Source organism: Vulpes vulpes, chromosome 5 (genome assembly GCF_048418805.1).
Source record: "Vulpes vulpes isolate BD-2025 chromosome 5, VulVul3, whole genome shotgun sequence".
In the NCBI taxonomy this organism is placed as follows: Eukaryota; Metazoa; Chordata; class Mammalia; order Carnivora; family Canidae; genus Vulpes; species Vulpes vulpes.
In genome coordinates this window covers 29,743,444-29,765,384 of record NC_132784.1, presented here as the reverse complement: position 1 = coordinate 29,765,384, position 21,941 = coordinate 29,743,444, and the positions used below count along the sequence as shown (strand labels likewise).

At 39.5% G+C, this 21,941-nt stretch overlaps 2 protein-coding genes across 20 annotated transcripts in view; one reads left to right on the top strand and one right to left on the bottom strand.

Annotated features, from left to right (window-relative positions):
- ORC4 (origin recognition complex subunit 4) overlaps positions 1-6,307 on the top strand; it is an 85,991-nt gene extending 79,684 nt beyond the window's left edge. For all 16 annotated transcript variants that reach the window (XM_072757724.1, XM_072757719.1, XM_026008004.2 and 13 more), the window contains 4 exons: positions 1,040-1,148; positions 2,431-2,526; positions 2,612-2,679; positions 5,227-6,307. In XM_072757724.1, coding sequence (XP_072613825.1) covers positions 1,040-1,148; positions 2,431-2,526; positions 2,612-2,679; positions 5,227-5,415 — 462 coding nt within the window. In that variant the 3' untranslated portion in view covers positions 5,416-6,307. The remainder of the gene's footprint in view (positions 1-1,039; positions 1,149-2,430; positions 2,527-2,611; positions 2,680-5,226) is intronic.
- Positions 6,308-11,120: 4,813 nt separating this feature from the next.
- The window catches only part of ACVR2A (activin A receptor type 2A), an 82,636-nt gene continuing 71,815 nt past the window's right edge, over positions 11,121-21,941 (bottom strand). For all 4 annotated transcript variants that reach the window (XM_026007992.2, XM_072757712.1, XM_072757711.1 and 1 more), the window contains 5 exons: positions 21,407-21,552; positions 19,370-19,484; positions 16,450-16,588; positions 13,218-13,348; positions 11,121-12,349 (listed from right to left, as the gene is read on the bottom strand). In XM_026007992.2, the coding sequence (XP_025863777.1) occupies positions 12,155-12,349; positions 13,218-13,348; positions 16,450-16,588; positions 19,370-19,484; positions 21,407-21,552 (726 nt within the window). In that variant the 3' untranslated portion in view covers positions 11,121-12,154. The remainder of the gene's footprint in view (positions 12,350-13,217; positions 13,349-16,449; positions 16,589-19,369; positions 19,485-21,406; positions 21,553-21,941) is intronic.

Sequence of the window (21,941 nt, the reverse complement as noted above, 5' to 3'; positions counted from 1 at the left end):
GTGCAGTTCCACAGGGGGATGGCCCTGGCGTGGATAGTGGTGTAACCAGGTTGATGGATAGTGTCACAACTGGCTCTTGGAAGCATGTAACTAGCTTCGCTGAAGAAAAACAAGAAAAATAGTACTGCTAGCACTTTCATTCCCAAAGAAAGCTCCTATAGATCCCTGTCTCTCCAGCATTACGTATACTTTATATTAGTCAGTATACCTTCATATGTGGCCCAGACGTTTTTCAAACTGCTGCCTCTGAGCAATTGAAATTGTGTGTGGGCCCTGTAAGAATGGAGTCTCCATTTCCTATCATCCTCTGGCTCTGCCAGAATGAAGCCCCACTGATTTTCAAAGCCAGACATTATGGAGACTCATATTTCTGTGCGGATACCCATGGCAGAGGGTGCCCAATATGGGGTTTGAACCCCTCACTCCTCAGGAAGGATTTCCACACCTCCTGCTTGTGGGTCACTGCACTGGGTATTTGAGTTCCTACCCCAACCACATCTCTGCTTCTTTTACCCTTCTCAGTGTGGCTTTTAAAAGTATCTTTAGCTGCAAAAACCCCAAACCAAACAAAAACAAAAAACAAAATCTTCAGCTGCTACTTTTCAGGGCATTCTCAGAGTTGCTTTATATGTAATTGCAGCTTTGGTGTATCCATGAGGAGGTGAGCTCAGGGTACTTCCCTGCTCCATTTTCCCCATGAAATCAAAATAACCTTTTAATAGCGTTCTTAACCTATTTTGGACCTCTTCTTGCCCTACTCTTTTCTAAATGTTTTTCTTTTGAGAAATTGTGAATTAAATATATAAGTGGGAAGAGATAGAGAGCAGCAAGAACTTTTTTTTATGCTTTACATTTATAGAGTTATATAGCATATGTATTAAAATACTATATTTTAATAGAGCCAAGTATGAGAATACCTTTCCCAAGCATTGATACTAATTCTCCCATAAGAATAGACTCCAAATTAAATTTTCAGTAATTCAGCAGTATCTCCAGAATGCCTAATAAACCTGTGTTTTTCTGATCCACATTTCCCTAGATGCTCGCTTTAAATCGTGTAACAACATCACACCCATTTATGACTGCAGCAGATCTGATGGAGGCAAACCAGTTGTGCAGCATGGACTCTAAAGCAAATATTGTACATGGTGAGAAACCTGCTTAATTAGTTTTTTTTGTAAGTCTACGTTAATGGAGTTCTTTCAAAACTATACTTAAATATAACACAGAATACTTTTATACTCATAGAGCCTTTAACTCAGCCCTGCAAAAGGTATCATCACTCACATTTAAAGTGAAAGAAACTTGAGGCGCCTGGGTGGTTCAGTTGGTTAGGTGTCTGCCTTCCACTCAAATCATGATCTCGGGATCCCTGGGTGGTGCAGCGGTTTGGCGCCTGCCTTTGGCCCAGGGCGCGATCCTGGAGACCCGGGATCGAATCCCACATCGGGCTCCCGGTACATGGAGCCTGCTTCTCCCTCCGCCTGTGTCTCTGCCTCTCTCTCTCTCTGTGACTATCGTAAATAAATTAAAAAAAAAAAAAAAAAAATCATGATCTCAGGGTCATGCAATCAAGCCCTACATCAGTTGTTCGGCAACGAGTCTGCTTCTCAACCTCTCTCTCTCTGTGATCTCTCTGACTCTCAAATGAGTTTATTTTATTCTTAAAATAAAACCTTAAAAATAAAAAACCAAGTGAAAGAAACTTGATACTCTGCCGCCCTTGCTACACTGGATATCCAGCTAAGACTTGTATTGCAGGCATTCACATTGCATCAAGTTCTGCTAAAGAGCATTGGCATTGAAGCGTTCACTATTCCTTTAAAGGATAGAACAAATTTTCTTCTCTCCAGGAAAAAAAATTTAGATATAATTTCTACATGTTTAGGGTTTCTCTGAATAATCAAGGACCCTATGTGATTTAAAGTTCATAATGGTAGGGTCACCAGGGTGGCTCAGTGCATATGCCTTCGTCTCAGGTCATGATCCCAGAGTCCTGGAATAGAGCCCCGCTTTGGGCCCTCTGCTCAGTGGGGAATCTACTTCTCTCTCTGTCTTTCTTTCTCTGTCACTCAAACAAAAAATTAAAAATGAAGTACATAATGATAGTTTCAGTTTATGTTTATTATGGGACATATGATAAGTGCTTGATAATATTCTCTCATCCTTAAAACATCTCTGTAAGCTTTATGCTTCTTGGTTTGCTCTTATTTGTAAGCTACACAAACGCAGGAAGCTTGAACAGTTTGCTTAAGATTGTATAAGTTAGAGTGATTGAAACGCAATTGAACCTGGGGAAGGTCTTGATCTCCTGCCATCCCTCAAAACCATTGTCTTTGACTCTGTCATTCTATTTGGAGGACAGTTCTTTCAATCTTATGAATTAGTAAGTTAATATAAAACTCATAATTTGTTTTCTTTTTACTCTAGGTCTTTCAGTCTTGGAAATCTGTCTTATAATTGCAATGAAACATTTAAATGACATCTATGAAGAGGAACCCTTTAATTTTCAAATGGTCTATAACGGTGAGATGGGACTTCGGTGGTTTCTTTCTGACTGTACCTCACTGCTTATTTGAGGGTGTTAATGTTGGTATTGCTTTCTGTCCAGAATTTCAGAAGTTTGTTCAAAGGAAGGCCCATTCTGTTTATAATTTTGAAAAACCTGTTGTCATGAAGGTAAGACTTAAGTTACACTGTTCTTTTTCTACATACAGGTATATTTTTACATCCAGTTTGGTTGTATATGTCATAGTTGCACGCTTATTAATTTTGTAACATTAGGTGTTTATCTTAGAAATCTTTTTGCATAGCAGACAAAAATTACCTCAAAATGAAATCTTTGAATAATCTGAAGAGGCCAGTTGTTCCCAGTGTGTGGAAGTATACTGCCCTCTACTGTCTGTTTCCGGCCCTGCATGCTGCAAAGACCTAGACATTACACTGCATGGATAAAATTCTGTCCCTTTACAACTCAGAGGTTGGCTTTATAATCTTAGCAGTAAAAAGACAAAAATGCAGGTATTAGCCATTAAGAAACTAGAGTAAAATATCATAGACTAGTGAGGACATACAAAGTGTTATTAGGGGTTAGTTAAGTCATGAGTTTTAAAACTTGAGAAATTTCATTAGAACATACAATTGTCCACTAGAAATATGTGAGCCACATAACGTAATTTTGGGTTTTCTAGTACCAACAAAAAAAGTAAAAAAAAATTAAATTAAGTTTAATGACAAATTTTACTTAACCTAATATACCAAAAATATTTTAATCTATAATCAGTACAGAAAATTATTAATGAAATATTTTATCTTCTATTTTTTAAGATAGATAAGATTTTTTACATGTGTTTACACTTAACACGCATCTTAATTTATTAAATATTCATGGGAGGGGATCCCTGGGTGGCGCAGCAGTCCTGGAGACCCGGGATCAAATCCCACGTCGGGCTCCCGGTGCATGGAGCCTGCTTCTCCCTCTGCCTATGTCTCTGCCTTTCTCTCTCACTGTGTGCCTATCATAAATAAATTAAAAAAAATAAAGTTCTTTTAAAAAATAAATAAATAAATAAATAAATATTCATTGGAAATACTTCCTCTTTAGATTTCATAAAATTTGTAGCTGAGAAAGATTTACATTCTGAAATTGTTCCAAACTAACTTAAAATTTTCTAATTGACTCGAGTATCAGATTTTAAATTAAAATTAATGATAAACTTAAATAAAATAAAAAACCAAGTTCCACAAAAAGCAGTAGCCATCTGTGGTTCCCTTACTGGACAGTGCAGTTCTAGAGGACTTTATGGGGGAAAGCATCTTCTTTCCTTTCATCCCTCCCTTTTTTCTTTTCTTCTTTTTCTTTTCTTTTCTTTTTTCTTTTCTTTCTTTCTTTCTTTCTTTTTAAAACTGGCCCCATAAGTCCTTTATCATTCTTTATATGTCTTAGTGATCAGACTTGTATTTTTTATACCAACAAAAAAATGTGAGTACAAGGCAATTACCATTTCTTCAGAACAACAGGGAAAGAATGTAGCCTACTGGAGGTTGTTTTTTTTTTCCCCTTCCTAATGTCCATGACTATCTGATAGTCATAGTTTGTGGAGGTTGTATTAGTACAAAGGGTTACATGAACATTTAAATTCTTGTGATTTGTACCTGCTCATATCTTAATTTTAAATAAAGTATTTTCCTCCCTAGAAATACTTTAAAACTGTTTTATTCAGCTCCAATAATACCTGCAGCTTCCAGTGTTTTCTCATTTTCAGAAACAAGTAGTGTCTGAGTTATTTCTCTTTTCATCAGAAGACTTTTTATGATACATAAAGAATAAATTCCAAAGTTTTTGTGTTTGTTTTTTGTTTTTTTTGTTGTTGTTGTTGTTGTTGTTGTTGTTGTTGTTTTTACAATGTGGTTGTAAGGATTAAAAGCTCCAGAATCTATTTCATTTTGTCAGTATTTAATGGTTATTATTTCCTGACTTAATGGTTTGTTTTCATACTCTGATAAAATACCTAAAACAACAATCAGGGTTGGAAAAGACATAATAGATGAATATTAGAGGTAAGAGGAAACAGTAAACAGCTCTTTTGGGGAGAGAGATGGAAGAGAAGGCTGTTTTGACAGGTTGTGTGGCACGTGCTTCAGACTTCTTAGGGAGAAAGGAACCTGTCTTTCCTTCGTGCCCATACCACTCTGCTGAACCATTTATAGGATCAGCTGAACAGGCATGGTGTACTGCTAGGTATCATTCCTGCCTCTGGCTTTTTTTTCATCTATGTTAAACTTCTACACAGCAACATCTTACAAAACTAAAAAGAGAATGTAAATGGAAATTTGAATGACCTAAGTAGTTAAAAATTGACTAGTCTTACCAGATGTTAGGTTTTCATAGAGAGAGCTAGAAGAAGCCCTTCCTTTAACTTCAGAACTAGCAGGTGTTAGATACAGAATGAGCTTTGGAAGAAAAACTATATTGTGCAGACTGAATTAGAGTTTGCCCTGTTCACATTCAACAGTGCAAAGACAGATAATTGTATATTGACACTCCTTCACCTGATAGATGAAGTTTTTATGAGGTTGATGAGAGTTGTTTTTGAGCCCTGCTAATTTCTATTAAGTTTTGTTTCCTGGCACTCTGTTCTACAGTTGACCACAACCCTCATTGTTCCCTAGATTAACGTTATTTACTTCCTCTATTCAACCTTAACTATTTCTTTCATCTTTCAGGCTTTTGAACACTTACAACAATTAGAATTAATAAAGCCCATGGAAAGGACTTCGGTAAATACACAGAGAGAGTACCAGCTGATGAAACTCCTTTTGGATAATACTCAAATTATGAATGCTTTGCAGAAATACCCCAACTGTCCTACAGATGTTAGGCAGTGGGCAACATCTTCACTAAGCTGGTTATGAATATAACCAGTGGCTTCAGTTATGAAGTTTCAGGCATACTTTTCTAAGGAACTCAAAGCTATTGTCCTTTAACAAGATATGTTACTACATTTTCTTATGTTTATAAACCTGTATTTTTGTATTTATGGGGACTGTTACACATGTAGTATCTGGGCTTTGTCTTGCCTTTGAGTCATGAGCAGTTACTTACCATTCCAGTGAGTTAGATTATCTTGTAAGTAGCAGTTCAAAGAAATAAATGTGACTGTTTTAGGGAATGAACCATATGTTTATTTAATACTTGTCAAGTATTTATGTAGTATATTTGAAGAGTTCGTTTCAACCCAGCAGCCAAGTGCTCTTACAAATCCTAAAGCAGTAAAGAAACAATGGGAAGAGTTGAGGTGTACTGAGTAATCTTTTGGTCCATTGGGAGGTGCTGCATTTTTTTTTTTTTCTCTATCCATGGAAAATTTGGATTCTATCCCAGACCCAGGTCTTCTAGTTCAGAAGACTGAACAGTTTGGCCCGAAGGTAGTTCACATGGAAGAAAAAGGTGAAAAGTTCGAATATGAGTTTCTTCCAGGCTTCTTTTCAAAAGGTGGTACTTATTCATATTGTCTATAGAAGAATGCCTTGTAGAATTTTTTAAAAGGCAAATTCTTGGGCCTGTCACAGTCCCAAAAGAACAAAATTTGTCTTTTTAACGGGGACTTTAGGAAATTCCTGGAAAAATATTCCTGCAATTAATGTGAAGTGTTTGGCACTATTAACTAAACTCATTTGTATCAAAAATTAAATCCCTAAAGGGAATGTGGAAGTGGTCACCTTACAGATTCAGGAGTTCAGGCAGGAACTCATTCAGGTATCTGTTTAAAGTGCAATTTAATAAACATTTGCTAAGTGGTAGTGACTTCATTTGTTCAAGAATATTTTATTGCCTATTTTCATGGAAGGTTTACAAAAGACAATCCGTATCCTTGTGTAGTTCATAATCCTTTTAACTGTCAAACACGCTGTGATACTCAGGGACTATTATTTTACAGTTGAGAAAACTAACATAGTAGTGGCAGTGTTCGGATTCACACAGGTAGGGAATGATTGACAGACCCTGAAATTCAACTCAGATTTGACTGACACCAAAGCCCTACTATCAAGAGCTAAAATTCATTAATGGGCTCTTGCCATGTATTTTTTAAAGTACGCCCTAAGAAATGATTTATCTGCTTTTCAAGAAGTATCAGGTGTAGAATGGACTGTAATATTTCTGTGTGTAAATGTAGCTCTTCAGTTCAACCTTTTTTTTTGCAGACATAGCTGTTCCTTCCCCGCCTCTAAGTCTTCAGATCACTGTCATTTACTTTTCAGCAGTGTCTCAGTAAAGGTAAGGCTGGCATACTGGTTCTGTGCAATAGTCTACAGATTTTTAGGGGGTATTTTGCCAAGATTGATGGTAGCATCACTCTTAACTAGAAGCAAGGATTTTACTCGAGCTAAAGTTTTCCCTTTAAAAAAAGTTTCCTGAACTATTTTAGGGAAGTACTATCTGCCTTAAAGGCACTCACTGTGAAAGCATCTAAAGAACTTGATTTTAAGATTGCAAATTACTAGCTTAAGATGCCACTAAAAGGCTGAAAGCTCTCATCTGCCTTCCTGGTTACGGAAGACCTACAGAAGATCCTACAGAAGATCTGTCAACAGCCAGTATACAGATTGTAAAACTTTAAGTAGCAGCGTGGGGCAGCGTGGGTTTTCATGAGTGAAACAGTTCTTAAATTAGAAAAAAAAGAGGTTAGCAAAGGTCATACAAATAAATAAAGTATGTGCCTATATTACAAAGGCATTTTTTGAGGCGAGGAGCAATGTTGATGTTCCCCTTTATATATTCCATAATACAAAGAAGCTGAGATGCACTTAAAATTTAAGGTCCATCTCTTAAATTGCTTTAAACCATCAATAAAAAAATAAATTTGAAAAGCCCTAGTAAAAAGCTTTGAAGAATAAATAGGGCTTAGGGAATGTTTTCTTCATGTATTAGAGGAGGAGTGGCCTTTTAAATAACACAACCCACAGGAGCTCCATGAGTCATCAGATGGAAAAACAGGTGAGGAAGTGCTAGAGGCTTCAGTAGGCCTGGCGGATGGGACCCCTCCGAGTACCCTTGCTGAAGCAGGAGCTTCCTCAGAACACCTCCGGTTCGCGCATACACGCATCTGAATGGCTCTGGGGAATTAAAACTGGCTGGTCCTAATGTCTGTGTTGAGTATATGCTGTGTATTAACTCCCCCGAGAACCTGCTGTGCAGGACATGCTGCGGGAGACCATTTCAGTCTTTGGTAGAGATTCAGCGCACGCTCCACCATAGTTTGCGTGTTCACTTGGTTTAGAAGGCGGTGCAGGTCTTTCTTTTTTTTTTTTTTTTTTTTTTTTTTTTATGATAGGCACACAGTGAGAGAGAGAGAGAGGCAGAGACACAGGCAGAGGGAGAAGCAGGCCCCATGCACCGGGAGCCCGACGTGGGATTCGATCCCGGGTCTCCAGGATCGCGCCCTGGGCCAAAGGCAGGCGCCAAACCGCTGTGCCACCCAGGGATCCCGGTGCAGGTCTTTCAAACTACCGTTACCTAAATGTTCTTTCCTTCATGTTTACCCTAAAAAAGTACTGAGAATCGCCCTGGTGTGAATTGTGACACTGCTCCCACCGCACCGCGGGGATGGGGGCTTTCCATCCAGGACTCTCCTTTGAAAGCCACAAGATAAACAAAAGCCTTAGCAACATTAAAAATGTAAATGGACGGCAGCTTCCTCAACAGTTACTCTTCCCCTAAGTGCAAATACCAGAATTCTTCCATTGAGTCAGTAAATTAGTTACCATCCTTAGGAAATAGAATTTGTATCTGTGATGACTACTCTCTAAGCCAGGGTTTTCAGTTTCGTAGGAACACGAGGTAACTAACGCGCACCAGCCTCTGGTTTCCTGGAACTGGCAGGACTAATAGCCTTCGTGGGGCAAGCTGTCTGCTTAGACACTGAAGGGGGAACCCCAGCCTCGACCAGCTTGCCTTCTCTCACCACTGTCCCCATTCTTGCCGGTGTCAAGGTGTGAGCCTTGCCATGAACGATAAAGCTGCTGTTCCCTCTTTAAGAAAAATAAATTTATTATTAAAAAAATTGTATGTACAGCTAAAGAAAAACTGCATAAACATCATACCATATTCATTTTTTTATTTAACTCGGGGGTGGAATGGGGATAGCATACATTTTATTGTACAATATTTAACAATCACTTATTCAAGGTGGGGTTTTATGGGGCTTTTTTTTTTTTTAGCTTTTTGTTAAATACTTGCAGAAAAAAATAGCAAGTACAATTTGACAGTAGTACAACAACCTGTGCCCAAAACACTGACAAGAAATACAGAGTAAAGCTAAAATAATTGCTTACCAATATTCTGAGAGGTAACAAATAGGATGTGGATTGAGACTGCATAAAAAATGTACTGCTGGTTGAATATCTGAGGTAAATGATGTTCAATTAAGATGCTACTTGTATCATTTTGCCCATAAATCGGTAAATAATTTTATGCACATTATACCAAATGTTTCTAAAAAGTAATGTTTTAAAAAGGTAAAAAAGAGAAACTGGAAAATACTTGTGGAGAAGCTTTTTTTTTTTTTAAGTAGTAATCACTTTAATTCCACTTGAACTTCTCACCCGGCCAGGGTTTTTTTTTCCCTACCCACCTGCATGTTACGTAAATGTAGCTGTTACTTTAGGATTGAGGAAAGGAGGAAGAGAGGTTCTTTTTAAATTTCATGATAGAGGATTCTATTTTAAATTCCAAACTTGTTGGGCTTTTTTCCTGATTGTATTTTTCAAAACATCACCATGAAAGATAGTGCAGGTTCATGGGCCCAACCATTTTGAGGCACAGTCTCTGTTCTGGAATTCACAAGGTACCTGTAATAAACATTCAAACAAGAGTCACACTTCACATGCTAAAAACTTCCTAGCATCTAAGATACATACAAGAGCTGTGCAGGGCATAGACTCCGAGTAAAGCCGAACACTGGTTAATCCATCAGTCCTATGGCAGTTGATCATAAAGCATTCTGTACACGGAGATTTGGGCAAGGTAAAGAGTGGAAGTTAGAGCAGCAGTCCTGATGGGTATCAGAAAGGCAAAATACAAGACGAATCATAAGGAGCACCATACACATGAGGAAAAAATTACTGGGGTCTCAGTGCACCCCAAAACAAAGAAGTCATCGTTTTTCTCATTCTTTGATCTTTTTTTTTTTTTTTTTTTTTAGTATCCATAGCTCAAACTTTTTGTGAGCTTGCCCACTCTGCGCTGACTGTAAACCAAACACGAAAATGCCCTGCAAATGAAAGTTTTAACAAGACTAGGTGTCAGGACAGGTAGTCACTGGAACATTCTTATTTTACTGCTTATAAAAAGTGTTTTCCTATTAATATAGTTTTCAAAAGGATACACGTCTTAAAGTTGGTTAGCTAGAGTTAAGTACGATACCCAGGATTTCTAAAAATTTTTTCTAACATGAAGAGAAAACTATCTTTTGAATAACTGATCTTATAAAATTTATCTCTAGTGCTCACGTAAGCCAAACATTCATCCTAATATTCCTTGTTTTGATTTGATTTGATTTTTTCCTTACTTTTAGAAAGAGGGTTAAAATGTGTAGAACAGCAGATTGGTGATTTCCATGTGTGAACGTTGTCACTTTTCCATCTTGATCAGTTTCAGAGTGGAAGTAAAGCCAAATCAAGAAACTGAGGTGTCAAGTACTTTTTGAAATAGAGGTGAACTCAACATCGAAAAGGGAATTTTAGGAATACACTGAAAACTTGGGTACACGTGCGACCCAAGAGCACAACGTCCTGGATGGTGTGTGGCACACAGACGACAATGCTATTACTCGTCTTTCCCTCCCTGCTTTAGAGTGTGTTGACCTATGCATTATTTATAAATAACTTATTATTCCCAGAGATTAAGTGTACATTATATGTAAAATGTAGTGTACTGTGTGGTTAAATAGCCATTTGAAGATAATACATTCACAGTGAGCTCCTGATAGTGACATGTAAAAAATCCTTTTATAAAATTAATGTATGGATTTTAAAATGACCTGATGAAAGTACATAGCATAATACTGGCTATTTGTTGGTCAGTAATCTAGAAATTCAGGAAATTACTGTTTTACTTTGGCCTACATAAATTTGAGGAACAATCCAATCATATTCTAACGCAGTATTGTTTTGAAAAGCACTTTGGCACCTACCTACCATCGCTTCTGTTTTCTTATCAAGGATAAGGCATGAACTATCCTAAGAATCCTGGTTGTCAAAGCAATTTGCGGGAAGAGGCAAGAGGCTAGGCGGTCTTACCTCTGTCGACGTCGGTTACCTCTAAATGTCATTGCATATTTTAACTTGTTATCCCTGATTTGTTTTAAAGCAGTAACATCTGAAATCTGTGCTTAGAATTTAAAACCTCTATCCTAGGATAATTCTCTACAGATCACAGACCTCAAATATTACTCTGACAAGATGGCACCAGGCAGAAATATAGTGATAAAGGTACGCGTCTCAAAGCAGAGAGTGAGGAATTCTGGGTAATGACACTTCCTGAGGTGATCCTTAAACAGTGATCAAGAATGTCCCACACACTGTTTGGTGAAAAGAAATACACTACAATTCTACACATATAAATAGGAAAAAAAAATCTATTTTAAAAGAATAAAAATGAAGAGCTTTCCAGTGTCACAGCTCACTTTAAAAAATTTAAATCATGCTTAAATTTTCAAATATTCCCCAAACACAGCACACCTAAAAAAAAAAAATACTTAGGTAAGTATGCAATAATTTGGGAACTGGATAGAAGATGAAGCTTTAAAACATGGGAGGAAAGGGGGAAATGACATTTTTTCATTTCAAAAACAGCACTTTTTTCCTTAAATACAAGCTAGCACAAGAAAAGCTAAAACACTGCTTTATGAATGGCCACTTAGTGTTGGCACTAAGCATAGCTTACCTTTTTTTCTTAAATAACACAGTGAATTTGTAATACCTTGTTACAAAACATGGATCAATTTATTATTCAAATTTTGTTAGTGTTTTCAATTTTATAATTTAGCAACCGTGGAACTGAGGTATACCTTGTTGAGGGAGGTTAAAGTAATGCTTGGAAGCCTCTTTACTGTACCCCACTTTGATGACTTTATGTACACAGAACAGCAGCACACTAAACATTCACAAGCTGTGTCATATTGGCATTACAATAGTCATTTATAGAAACACAACAGCAAATGCGATAAAAACAAGTTACCCTTTTTAAAATCTGAAATGAAAAGTTTTTGATTTAAAAAAAAAAATAGCAGTAGTTCATTTAAGGAATTAGTGTCTTCCGACAGACATTTAGAAATCTGATGTCAGTTTTCAAACACTTGATTAGCCAGGTCCAAAAGATCCTTGATTTGGAGAGGGCTACGTTCTTCATGTACACATTTTCAAAAGTTTCTTTATAGAGTCTGCAGCTTTCCTTAGTCTCGTGTCCTTGGCGTCTGCTGCGGGCAATGCTGGACGTCTCCCAGAGCCACATTTTGAAACGAGGGTCTTCTTTCTGACCTGTCCAGGGGACACCGTGTTCATTTCTCACAGAAAATAAACTGTAAGCAGTTCCGTTAGCTTAGCAGCTCCAGTTCAGAGTCCCGTTTCTCACTGTGTACACATGGTGCCACCATCATAGACTAGATTCTTTGGGAGGAAAGTCAACATTTGTCACCATCGTGACCACTGTTACAATGTCCTCTGTGGTAATGATATTTGTTAGTCTTTGCATCTGAGTGATTCTTTCACCTACACATCCAGCTGATAACCTGGCTTCTGCATCGTGATCCCAACATTCTTCTATCGTTTCACAGAGCATTGCCATTCCCTAAAAAGGAAAAACATATTCAAACACCATAGCAAATTCTGTTTCTATTAGGAGACAATAAAATGTCCATAAAGAAATGGCTATTTTTGTCCGTTGCAAGATTAGCCAAGTTTGATGTTTTAGGTCAACATTCACTTGTCTCTACTGTATGTGGGAAATGGAAGAAAAGCACCAAGAAAAAAATAAAATTTCTTACAGTACTGGAGACTGTCCCAAGAGGTTATTAGGGTTTTTTAATTCCAAAAACCCTTGTCCCATTACTTATAAACCAGGTCAGTTCGAGGCTAACCCGTGAACTGGGCTCAATCAAAACCAAGGCTAAATTTTTTTTAACCAATTTTTATTGTTTTCTTAGTTAATACCAGCATTTGCTTTGCAATTAAATAGAAAAAAGTTGCAGAAGCATCCTGGAGATTATCTGCTTTGTATCCGTCTCCAGTTATATTTGGACCAAAATACCGAGGGCAGTCGTGTCCCATTCACCTACCTCAATCTCTAGTTTTAGAGCATTCTGAAGAACCTGAACATAGTCCAATCCTAAATCAAAACATGGAGAGCGGAAAACTTCACTTTTTAGCTTGGGAAGCTGCTGATCTTCGAGGTCCCCCACCTACCCGCAAGCTCAGGGTCAGGCACTCGCCTCCCTGGGAGTTTTCCAGACAGACAAGACCACAGCAGTGCGAGCCCCTTGGGTTCTAGGACTTCACCATCTCCCTCATGGCCCTAAAACTCTTGCTTACAGAACTCTAGACCGAATACCCTCTAGGAAGATAACCTCCCCAGAAAATCCTCCCAGAAGAGAAGTGTGCAAATCTTTCCTCCAAAAAGCATTTGATTGGAATTTCAAATGAAAAGCTGTGTAACTTACAGCATGTTTCTGCCAATAATCTCTTAAAACAGGCCGCTTTTTTTTATGCACAACAACTTCCTGCATGTCTTCAAGAGATGGATGCTGGCCAATTTCCTCCTCAAATGGCAACATGTATTCATCTACAGGTCCTGAAATGGAGGGGGGAAATCATTTTAATTCAAATCTTCCTGACGTTCTGAAACACTCCGTATCACCTTTTCCCAACTGCTGCAGGCGGTAAGGACGGGGCAGACCGAAAACTCCACCATTCGGCCTATCAGCCTGCTAAGGGCCGAGGACCCTGCCCCTCCGGTCTGGGAGGCATGCCTACCTCCCCTCGGGACAGGACCACGGGCGCCATCAAGGTTGGCGAGTCCACGCCGTGATACCCCTTACAGTACTTCCCACAATTCAAACCAGACCGTCCACAGCGGAGCCTCCGTCTGCCCGTCTGGGGCCGTCTCCTCCCCATCTTCGCTGGGACACACCCTTGCCCCCTGCACATTCTGCAGAAAGAATTACGTGCCTCAGAGTCCCACCTCTGCCCTCACAAAACCTGCCAAAAATATTTAGTTTTTTAAAAATCACAATTCTACTCTCGGTTCCCAACAAGTCTTCAGAATGTGCCTTCAACAGACAATTTATTCAACAAAATAAGCGGCTTCTATTTTCTCAAGCATACTCCAATAGGAACATGCAGTTCCGCGTCTACACGCGTACGTAATGAGCGCTTCTCCTGACTAGGAACCTTCCATGTTATTTGCTTCCATTTTCCACCTGCCTGCAGAGTGACGGTGACATTACCTCTATTCTACAGGTAGGAAAGCAGCCCAGGAAGGTTCCGTAACGTGCACGAGGGCAGCAGCTGCTCTGTGCAGAGTTGGGCTCCATCTTTGAAGGATGCTGAAGTCTGTGCTTTTCCATCACTGCGGTCTCCCCTTGATGGAAACGCGTCACTAAAGAGCCGTTTCCTATAAAGGACCTGTATCCTATAAAGGCCTAAACCGTGTACAGACGCTCCTAGTCCTGGACAGAACAGAGGCTGGAAACCACGAGTCCTGAAGGAGGACCTCTAGCTCCACCCTCTGCAAGCGGAAGAACCTTTGATGCCTGGAGAGTCCACTTCTGCTCTGGCACTTCCAGCAACTCCAGGGTCTGACAAGCCCACGGCTCGGCAGCAACGGCACAGACTGGCAGCCTGCCTGCCACGTCAACAGCAGGCCCCAGACCCAACCTAGACCTGCTGGGTCCAAACGTGAACTTTGTCAGGAGTTTGGTTCACATGAAAGTCTGAGATGCACTGAATTTACCCGTCCATGATTAGCCATCGAAGCCCTCACTTCTCAACGTTCACTGTTCCCTCCCGCCCTAACCTCTGACCTAAGAGTCAGGAATCCCCGACTGTGCAGTCAAGTATTTATAGCACGTGCCAAGCATTTTAGAAATAGCAGCAGATGTCCTTTTCATTTGTCATGAAAACTTCCCAGCTAACCCTTCTACCACACAACAAAGCACGTTCATTGCACTAAACCCCAGTGACACCCCTGCATTCCTCAGGCATGACGCCCGTCCAGAGTCACTTCCTGAAGATCTGCGTACCGAGCACAGAGCTAGACCAGGATCTAGGTCCTGCCCTCAGCTGAACTAGACATTACGTCCGGGCAGGGCCTGGCATATCCTCCACATCACCAGCCCAAGTTCTTAGGAAGCATATTCTCCCGTAATTCCTGCCATCCAAACTATTGCTGCTTCCATAAATGCACGTAATAAACGTACTTCCTCTTCCACTTTGAGCCAAACTACGTGGAACAGTTACTCTTCTTCCTGTAGACTTCCAAGCTAGGATTATTTCCAAACTGCATCACTCTCTCCTAGGTCTACGTCCACGCCATGCCAAACCTCCAATCTTAGGAGAATGAATGGCTGTCCGTTCCTGAGCACCTCTCCCTCTACTAAGGTCCCTTTAAGAGCACAGTAGCCCCAAATTTCATGCACCAGAGGTGGTCTGTCCTACACTGAGCCAATGACAGGGTGCAGAAAACAAAGCATTCTTATAAGCGTGAGATGCATTGGTTTAAATATTCTCCGCAGCTCAGGAGCTGAGCATCTGCCTCCTTCAGCCCAGAGGGTGTGCTCCCGGGCTCCTCGGCTCCCTGCGAGGAGCCTGCTGCTCCCTCTGCCTGGGTCTCTGCCTCTCATGAATACATAAAATCTTAAAAAAAAAAAAAAATTCTACACAATTTCTTCTATGGTCCTTATGGTCTCTTCACAATCTGCAGGGAGTTTTTAGGTAATTATAAACTTAAAAGAAAGGGGTCAAGCTAATTTACATTTGTCAAGATGTTTGCCTCCTATTTTCATACCAAAAAAAGGTGCCGTAACACAAGTGAAGAGGATGGAGACCTTCTGAGAAGCACTAAAGACAGAACCTGGCACACTGTAATTGTGTCACACCCAGAACACAATCTATAAGTTTATAATCAATCAGTGCAAATATTTATTGACTTGAACAAGGACTTACATAACAAAGAATCCTTTAGAGCCAAGGTGTGCTACAGAATGTAACTAGTGTAACTCGTGTTCATCATGACGTCTGCATCAGCTCGGACCCCCAAGGCTGTAGGGAGGCAGGACTTAAGCTGTGGTATACCACGGACCTGCTTAATCACGGAGGACGGACTAAGGTCAATGGGTCGGGTATGTGCTGGCATCATGGGAGTGATGCCCAGAGTGTCCTGGGAGGGAAAACCCCCCAACTCTTCATTTATCTCTTCTTGCCGTAAAAGCGGCCTTGGGAACCGACCGGGGTCAGGCAGGAGCTGCAGGACCCACCAAGGAAGCCGTCCTATCCCTACGTCTGGATCCGAGTTTCAAATCGAGGTTTCACCATTTACCACCTTGAAACTGGCAGTCAGCTTAATTTCTACTTAAAAATTGAGCCTCAAACTGCTCATGTGTAAAACTAACATAATAACTACCTCCAGAAGGGTTTTAGGAAATAAACTAAAGACACGTGCCCAGTGCAAAACGCCCGGCAGTGGTAAAGGGCTGGCACGGCCCATGCCTTCCCTCTCCAGCCTGCCCTTCTCCGCCTCCTGAATTCTCTTTAAGCTACTACCTCTTCAAGTCTACTTCAGAAAAAGTTTTTGTACTTTAAAATATTACCTTTGAGTGTAATCATCCCTTTTCATATATGTGCAGTAGGCAATACATTGGCATATCTTTTTTTAAAAAATGTATTTTCCCTTACCATCTGCAGCAGTACAGCGAGAAGCCAGTTCCCACAGGACTAATCCCATGGCGTACATATCTATCCTCAAAAATGCATCCCTTTGGAAGTTTATAGCACCCTCTAATACCTCTGGAGCCATATATCTCCGGGTACCAACCTGAAAAAGATGTTGAAAGCAAACAGTACTCATTCATTAACTTTATGAACTAACATTTTATGATTTTGTAAAAAGAATCAAAACCAAGTGTCGTCTGCGATCCCATCAGGCCAGGTCACCAAGCTGTGACCACCAGACTAGAGAGTCCAGGAGCACTGTATTTCATTTCAAGTAACAACAGCCAACACACTGGGAACGGGAAGTTTCCATCGGTAGGGAGGTAGGGACTTCTTACAGAGAGTTCTACGCGGCTCTTAAAAAACAGGAGGTAAATCTGGGCTGAAATCGAAAGATTTCCAAAAACCGTGTACAGCAAGGAACAAAGCAGTGTATATACTGAGATCCTTTCTGGATACACTTAATAAATACACCAACAGACATGCTGGGTTGGCTTAGAATTTTCTTCCCTTTCTGGAAGTAATCACAAAAAACAACGGTTTTGTGGGAGACAAAGGCAAAAAACAAAAACAAACAACCCTATAGTTCTCAATTGTACCTTTGCATCCTGTTTGAAATGTGTCTCAAAAAAAAAAAACACCCCTTTTTGAGGGTTTCTCTTTCTTTGTATTAACAAAAAATTACATAAAACTTAAAAAGAATTAGCCAAGTAAAGGATGGATAAACTTTTTAAAGTTCTATTTCCACAAAGTCTACATATTTATTTATTCATGAATTCTGTCCTGGCATTCTTTATTTATATCTGTCCCTAACAATTTGGTATTTCTTAGTATTGTAACTATGGTTACTAAGCTACTATAGCTAGCTTTGGTTGGTGCTTGACAATATTCATATATGAATGCTTAAGATTTTTTTGTAAGAAGCTGGGTGGATCCCAATCTAATTGAGCTTTTGGAGATCTAGGGAGCAGCCCAGATAATGGTATTTCCAAAAAGCTCTATCCTCAGATGACTGATCTCTAGACTCGAAGTTAGACAATTATCTGAAAACACACATAAAATGGAAATGTCTTAAAAAAAGGAACAGATCACTAAGACTCTAAAGTTCAAGTTTTAAATTCATTTAATAAGATTTAATAAGAACGCTTTAAAGAAAGAAAAAAATAGGTTTTTTTATTTATTTATTTATTTATTTATTTATTTATTTATTTACTCGCTCCTTTAACTAATTGTAGTGAAAGCAAGCAGCAGGTCTCAAAAGTTGACTTTTCTCCTAAAGATAAATGTATGTCACCCAAAGTACTCTTCTTATGAAGTGACTACTCAACTACCTTCTTAGTGTAAAATGTCCCTTCTTTTATAAATTAATGATAAGATAAAAATCTTTTTCTCCAGTGCTCTTTCTTTGCAACATATATAATGTAGAGTCCTATGCATTTTGAAATATTCTGATTTGGGGCACTGAGTGGTTCAGGTGGTTAAGCCTCTGCCTTCAGCTCAGGTCACGATCCCAGGGTCCTGGGATCCAGTCCAATGTCTGGCTCCCTGCTCAGCAGGAGTCTGCTTCTCCTTCTGCCCCCCACCCCACCACACTGCTCATGCTTATGCGCTCTCTCTCCCCCTCTCAAATAAATAAAATCTTAAAAAAAAAAATAAGAAAAGAAAAGAAATGTTCTGGTCCATGAAATCTAGAGTCAAGGAGCCAGTGATGTGTTATTTTTACCTCCTCATGTAAACCAACCGAGGGCAGTAGTGTCCAATTTTTTCTTTAAAAATGGGAGAAGAGGCTCTATGAGGTAGGTGCCAGAGGGTTAACTCTTGCCCAAACTGAGTTGCATATCACACAACCAGCTCGGCTGTTTGTCCCAAGGCCTCCCGCACAATCTCCTATCTCCACAAGACTGCCTTCCTTCCCAAACACATTCAGTGTCAACTTTACCAGAACTATGACTGCTGACCACTGCTAGAAACCTAAATGCTTATACCATCAATCAGTATTGCCAAAATCTGTTATGCTGTGATTCCTTAGCAACTATCCTTGGAGGTCAATAGGCCATACTGGGAAAAATGAAAGCTGAGAATTAGATAACCAAATAACTGCCATGATTCAAAAGAGGAAGAAATAATCATGCCAATTTTGTAAGGAAACGTCACCTCTCAGGTCCAATTGGTTTTCTTAATATAAGGTGATCTTGTAGGAGTGAAAGCACCTTTCCTCGCCTCACAGTTTCTGAGAATAAAGTGTAGGGATAATGTTATTCTCCTAGGTGGCTTTCTTAAAGATTCCCATTGTTCAGAGCTCTTTGTGCAGACTTTGGCTCGATAGAGTTAATTAGACTCTTTGCTCAGGGCTTTGCAAGTGCTCTGAACTCTGGAGAGAATTCAAAGAAAAGCGGTAAAGTTGGTTAAAGAGTTAATGAAGCACTGAAGACCAAGAAGCGAGAAACTAACTGTTGTGTGGAAAAATCAGACAATAGATATTAACACACAGTAGCAAGAACAGTCTTTCCTTGTCCTGCCATTCCTCTTAGGAGGACGAAAGAATTAACAAAACCACTGCCCTAATACTGAGAGCGCCCTACGAATGGGGTCTATGTAAACTAACTTGATTAGTTTTAAAAATAGAATCCATGACATGTGTCCAGGTTGTTTTACGGACTGACTGGTCTAAGCCACTTGTGTTCCTAACAGTCCTTCAGCACCAGATGAAAATGTCTTCCTCAGCAGATTTAACATACTACTTTTAAGAGTGTCATTTGATATTAGTTGCTGATTTAATAACCATCACAGTCATTTTAGATCAACTCCATCCAGATATGCCATTCTCAGATAATATGGGGCAAGATTATTTTTTTCTTACAGTTTATGCAGTTACAATCCTTACCTGTCCATGGGTATCACCTGCAGACTTGCCAGCCTCGAATTTTAATGCCAACCCAAAGTCAGCAATGCAAGCTGTCAGATTGTTTTTCAACAGCACATTTTTACTTTTGATGTCCCTTGCGAACAGAAAGATAAAGTATTGAAATTAATCGTAAACAAGTTATCTTTTAAAAATTTCACTGAAAGTAGGAAAGGAGGAGACTACACTACAGAAGTAGGATACACAGGAAAAAGGGGGGAGAACGAGTACATTCCCCATACAGCCAGAAGCACAAGGGCAGTGACCACTCCTGCTCGTAACGTGGACAATAAGAAGGAACTTTCTCCATAAAGCAGTTTTCTAAAGAGCTGCTATTCCAAAACCATGGTCTAGCCTAGATGTTATCTATGTCATTCCTACCTACCAGTCATAAAACTGCTGGGGTTCTGAGGTAATACAAATATTACCGAGTTTATAGCTGGAAACTCCCACAGCAAGTGAAATTTAAGAAACTAAGTTAAAAGAATATTCAAATAAGATGAACGGAGGCCTTCTGCCTACGGGTCCAGGCCTACATATTACAACAGTCCCTTATTTTAGTGGTTCTTCGATTCAAAAGCCTTACTGGAGAAAAGCAACTCTGGAATGTATAACCGAAAATTTTCACCAAAAATATAAACTGCTCCAGCTGGATCGCAGTGTTCTGAAAAGAGTAACTGTTTTAAAGCAATCAGATATTCTCTTCTACACACTAGCATCAACTGGTTCATCCTAGAGATTACTATCCTCTAGCTACTTCCATCGCTGCCCTGAGCGGTGGCTGGATGTACGTACACAGACCAACCGTGGAACAGAGCACCGTAGACACACGCGATGCTACAAACACCAATCCACTTTAGCCTCAGAAGATTTTTAGGAACCCTACTCCTAATAACCTTTTGGGCTGCCAAAGGGATGAGTGCCCTATAGGACTAGGTGAGGGGAGCAAAAATCTGAGAAGAAACACTCTATGCAGGAAAGTGAGAAAAATGGGGGGCTATTTCTGAGGAGAAGTCATTCAAGGTTTGCCAAATCAGAATCTGTATTAGAGTTGGATTAAACTAATGCCTCCCAGGATGAACACCACCTGGCGGCACTCAATTATCTGCTTAATGAAGCTGCTTATACCCACCTGTACAGCAGCCATCTCTTTTTTTAACTGAGGTAGATAACGGACACACGACACGTTACATTAGTTGCACGTGTACAACATAGTGTGTTTCCACAAGTCTATATGCTGTGTGCACCCAAGTGCAGCTACTGTTCCCATACACCACCACTGATTACACTCCCTAATGTTGTGCCTTTTACCCCATGACTTATTTATTCCCTAACTAGAAGCTTGTAGCCTACTCCCCTTCACCCATTTTGTCTATACGCCCACGCCCACCCCCACCCTCTCCTCTGGCAACCATCACTTTGTCCTCTGTATTTATGGGTCTGTTTCTAAAGCAACTATCTTTAAATTGAATACACAATGGCAAACTGATCCCATGTTTAAAGAACTAACATTTTCCCTTTTGTGGTTCTGACAACTATTGGGTTTAAGTACTACTGCTTCACTGATAAAGACAGTTAAGACTCATTCAAATGATGCTTCCCTCCACCTTAACTGAGGTAATGGTCACCTGGCCATTAGAAACACAAGAAAACAAATACCCAAAGTCTCTCCTGAATTCATCGTATAATTATCACCAAAGTAAGTCATGTTTTGAAGCAAAACAAATTTCTTTTTCCTTTGAGATAGACAAAATACACTCTCATTCTTAACCATGCTTTCAGAAATGAAACAAACTAAAACACCGGTCAAGAATTAAACTTTGCTAATGATACTAATCCATATATTATCCAAAATACTTCTTGGCCAATCTCAAAGCTAATTTGAAAAACAAATGAAAACCAACTGCCTCCGCTAGCATGATTAGGTAATTAGGGGGAAAATAAATTTTGCACAGTAAATTAAAAGTTTAAATAACAAATACTGAATTATTTGGGAAAATAATATAAATTGAGCTCTACCTGTGAGATATGGCAGGTTTATGGCCATCTTTTAGGCCAGGTATATCCTCGTGCAAATAAGCCAATCCTCTGGCCATGGTTTCTGCAATATGACACAGTTCATTCCAAGAGACCACATTAGCCTTAAGAAAGTCTGATAGTGAACCCTAAAGAAAAGGAGAGGAAAAAAACAACTTATGCTCTGGATAAAAGCTGTATGACATGGAGACTCTCCTCTATACTTTCAAGAGATGGGAGGCAGTATATCTTTACTTTTAGTGAATAATGATATCCAAAAAAGCAATCTTTCTGGAATGGTTCAAGTTTCACAATAGTAAATATCTGACTAGAATGGAATACGTCTAATCTTAAGATGTTAGTTATATCACAGGACTAGGAAAACACAAAATTAAGATATATAAACAACTACATCAGAATCTGCCATCCTTCTGGTCAAGAATTTAGAGAAGTCCAAGAGCCATTTGTATCTAACGATGACACGGATTGCCAAGAAGAACACAATTTCCTATTTCATTAACATGTTATTCCATACTAT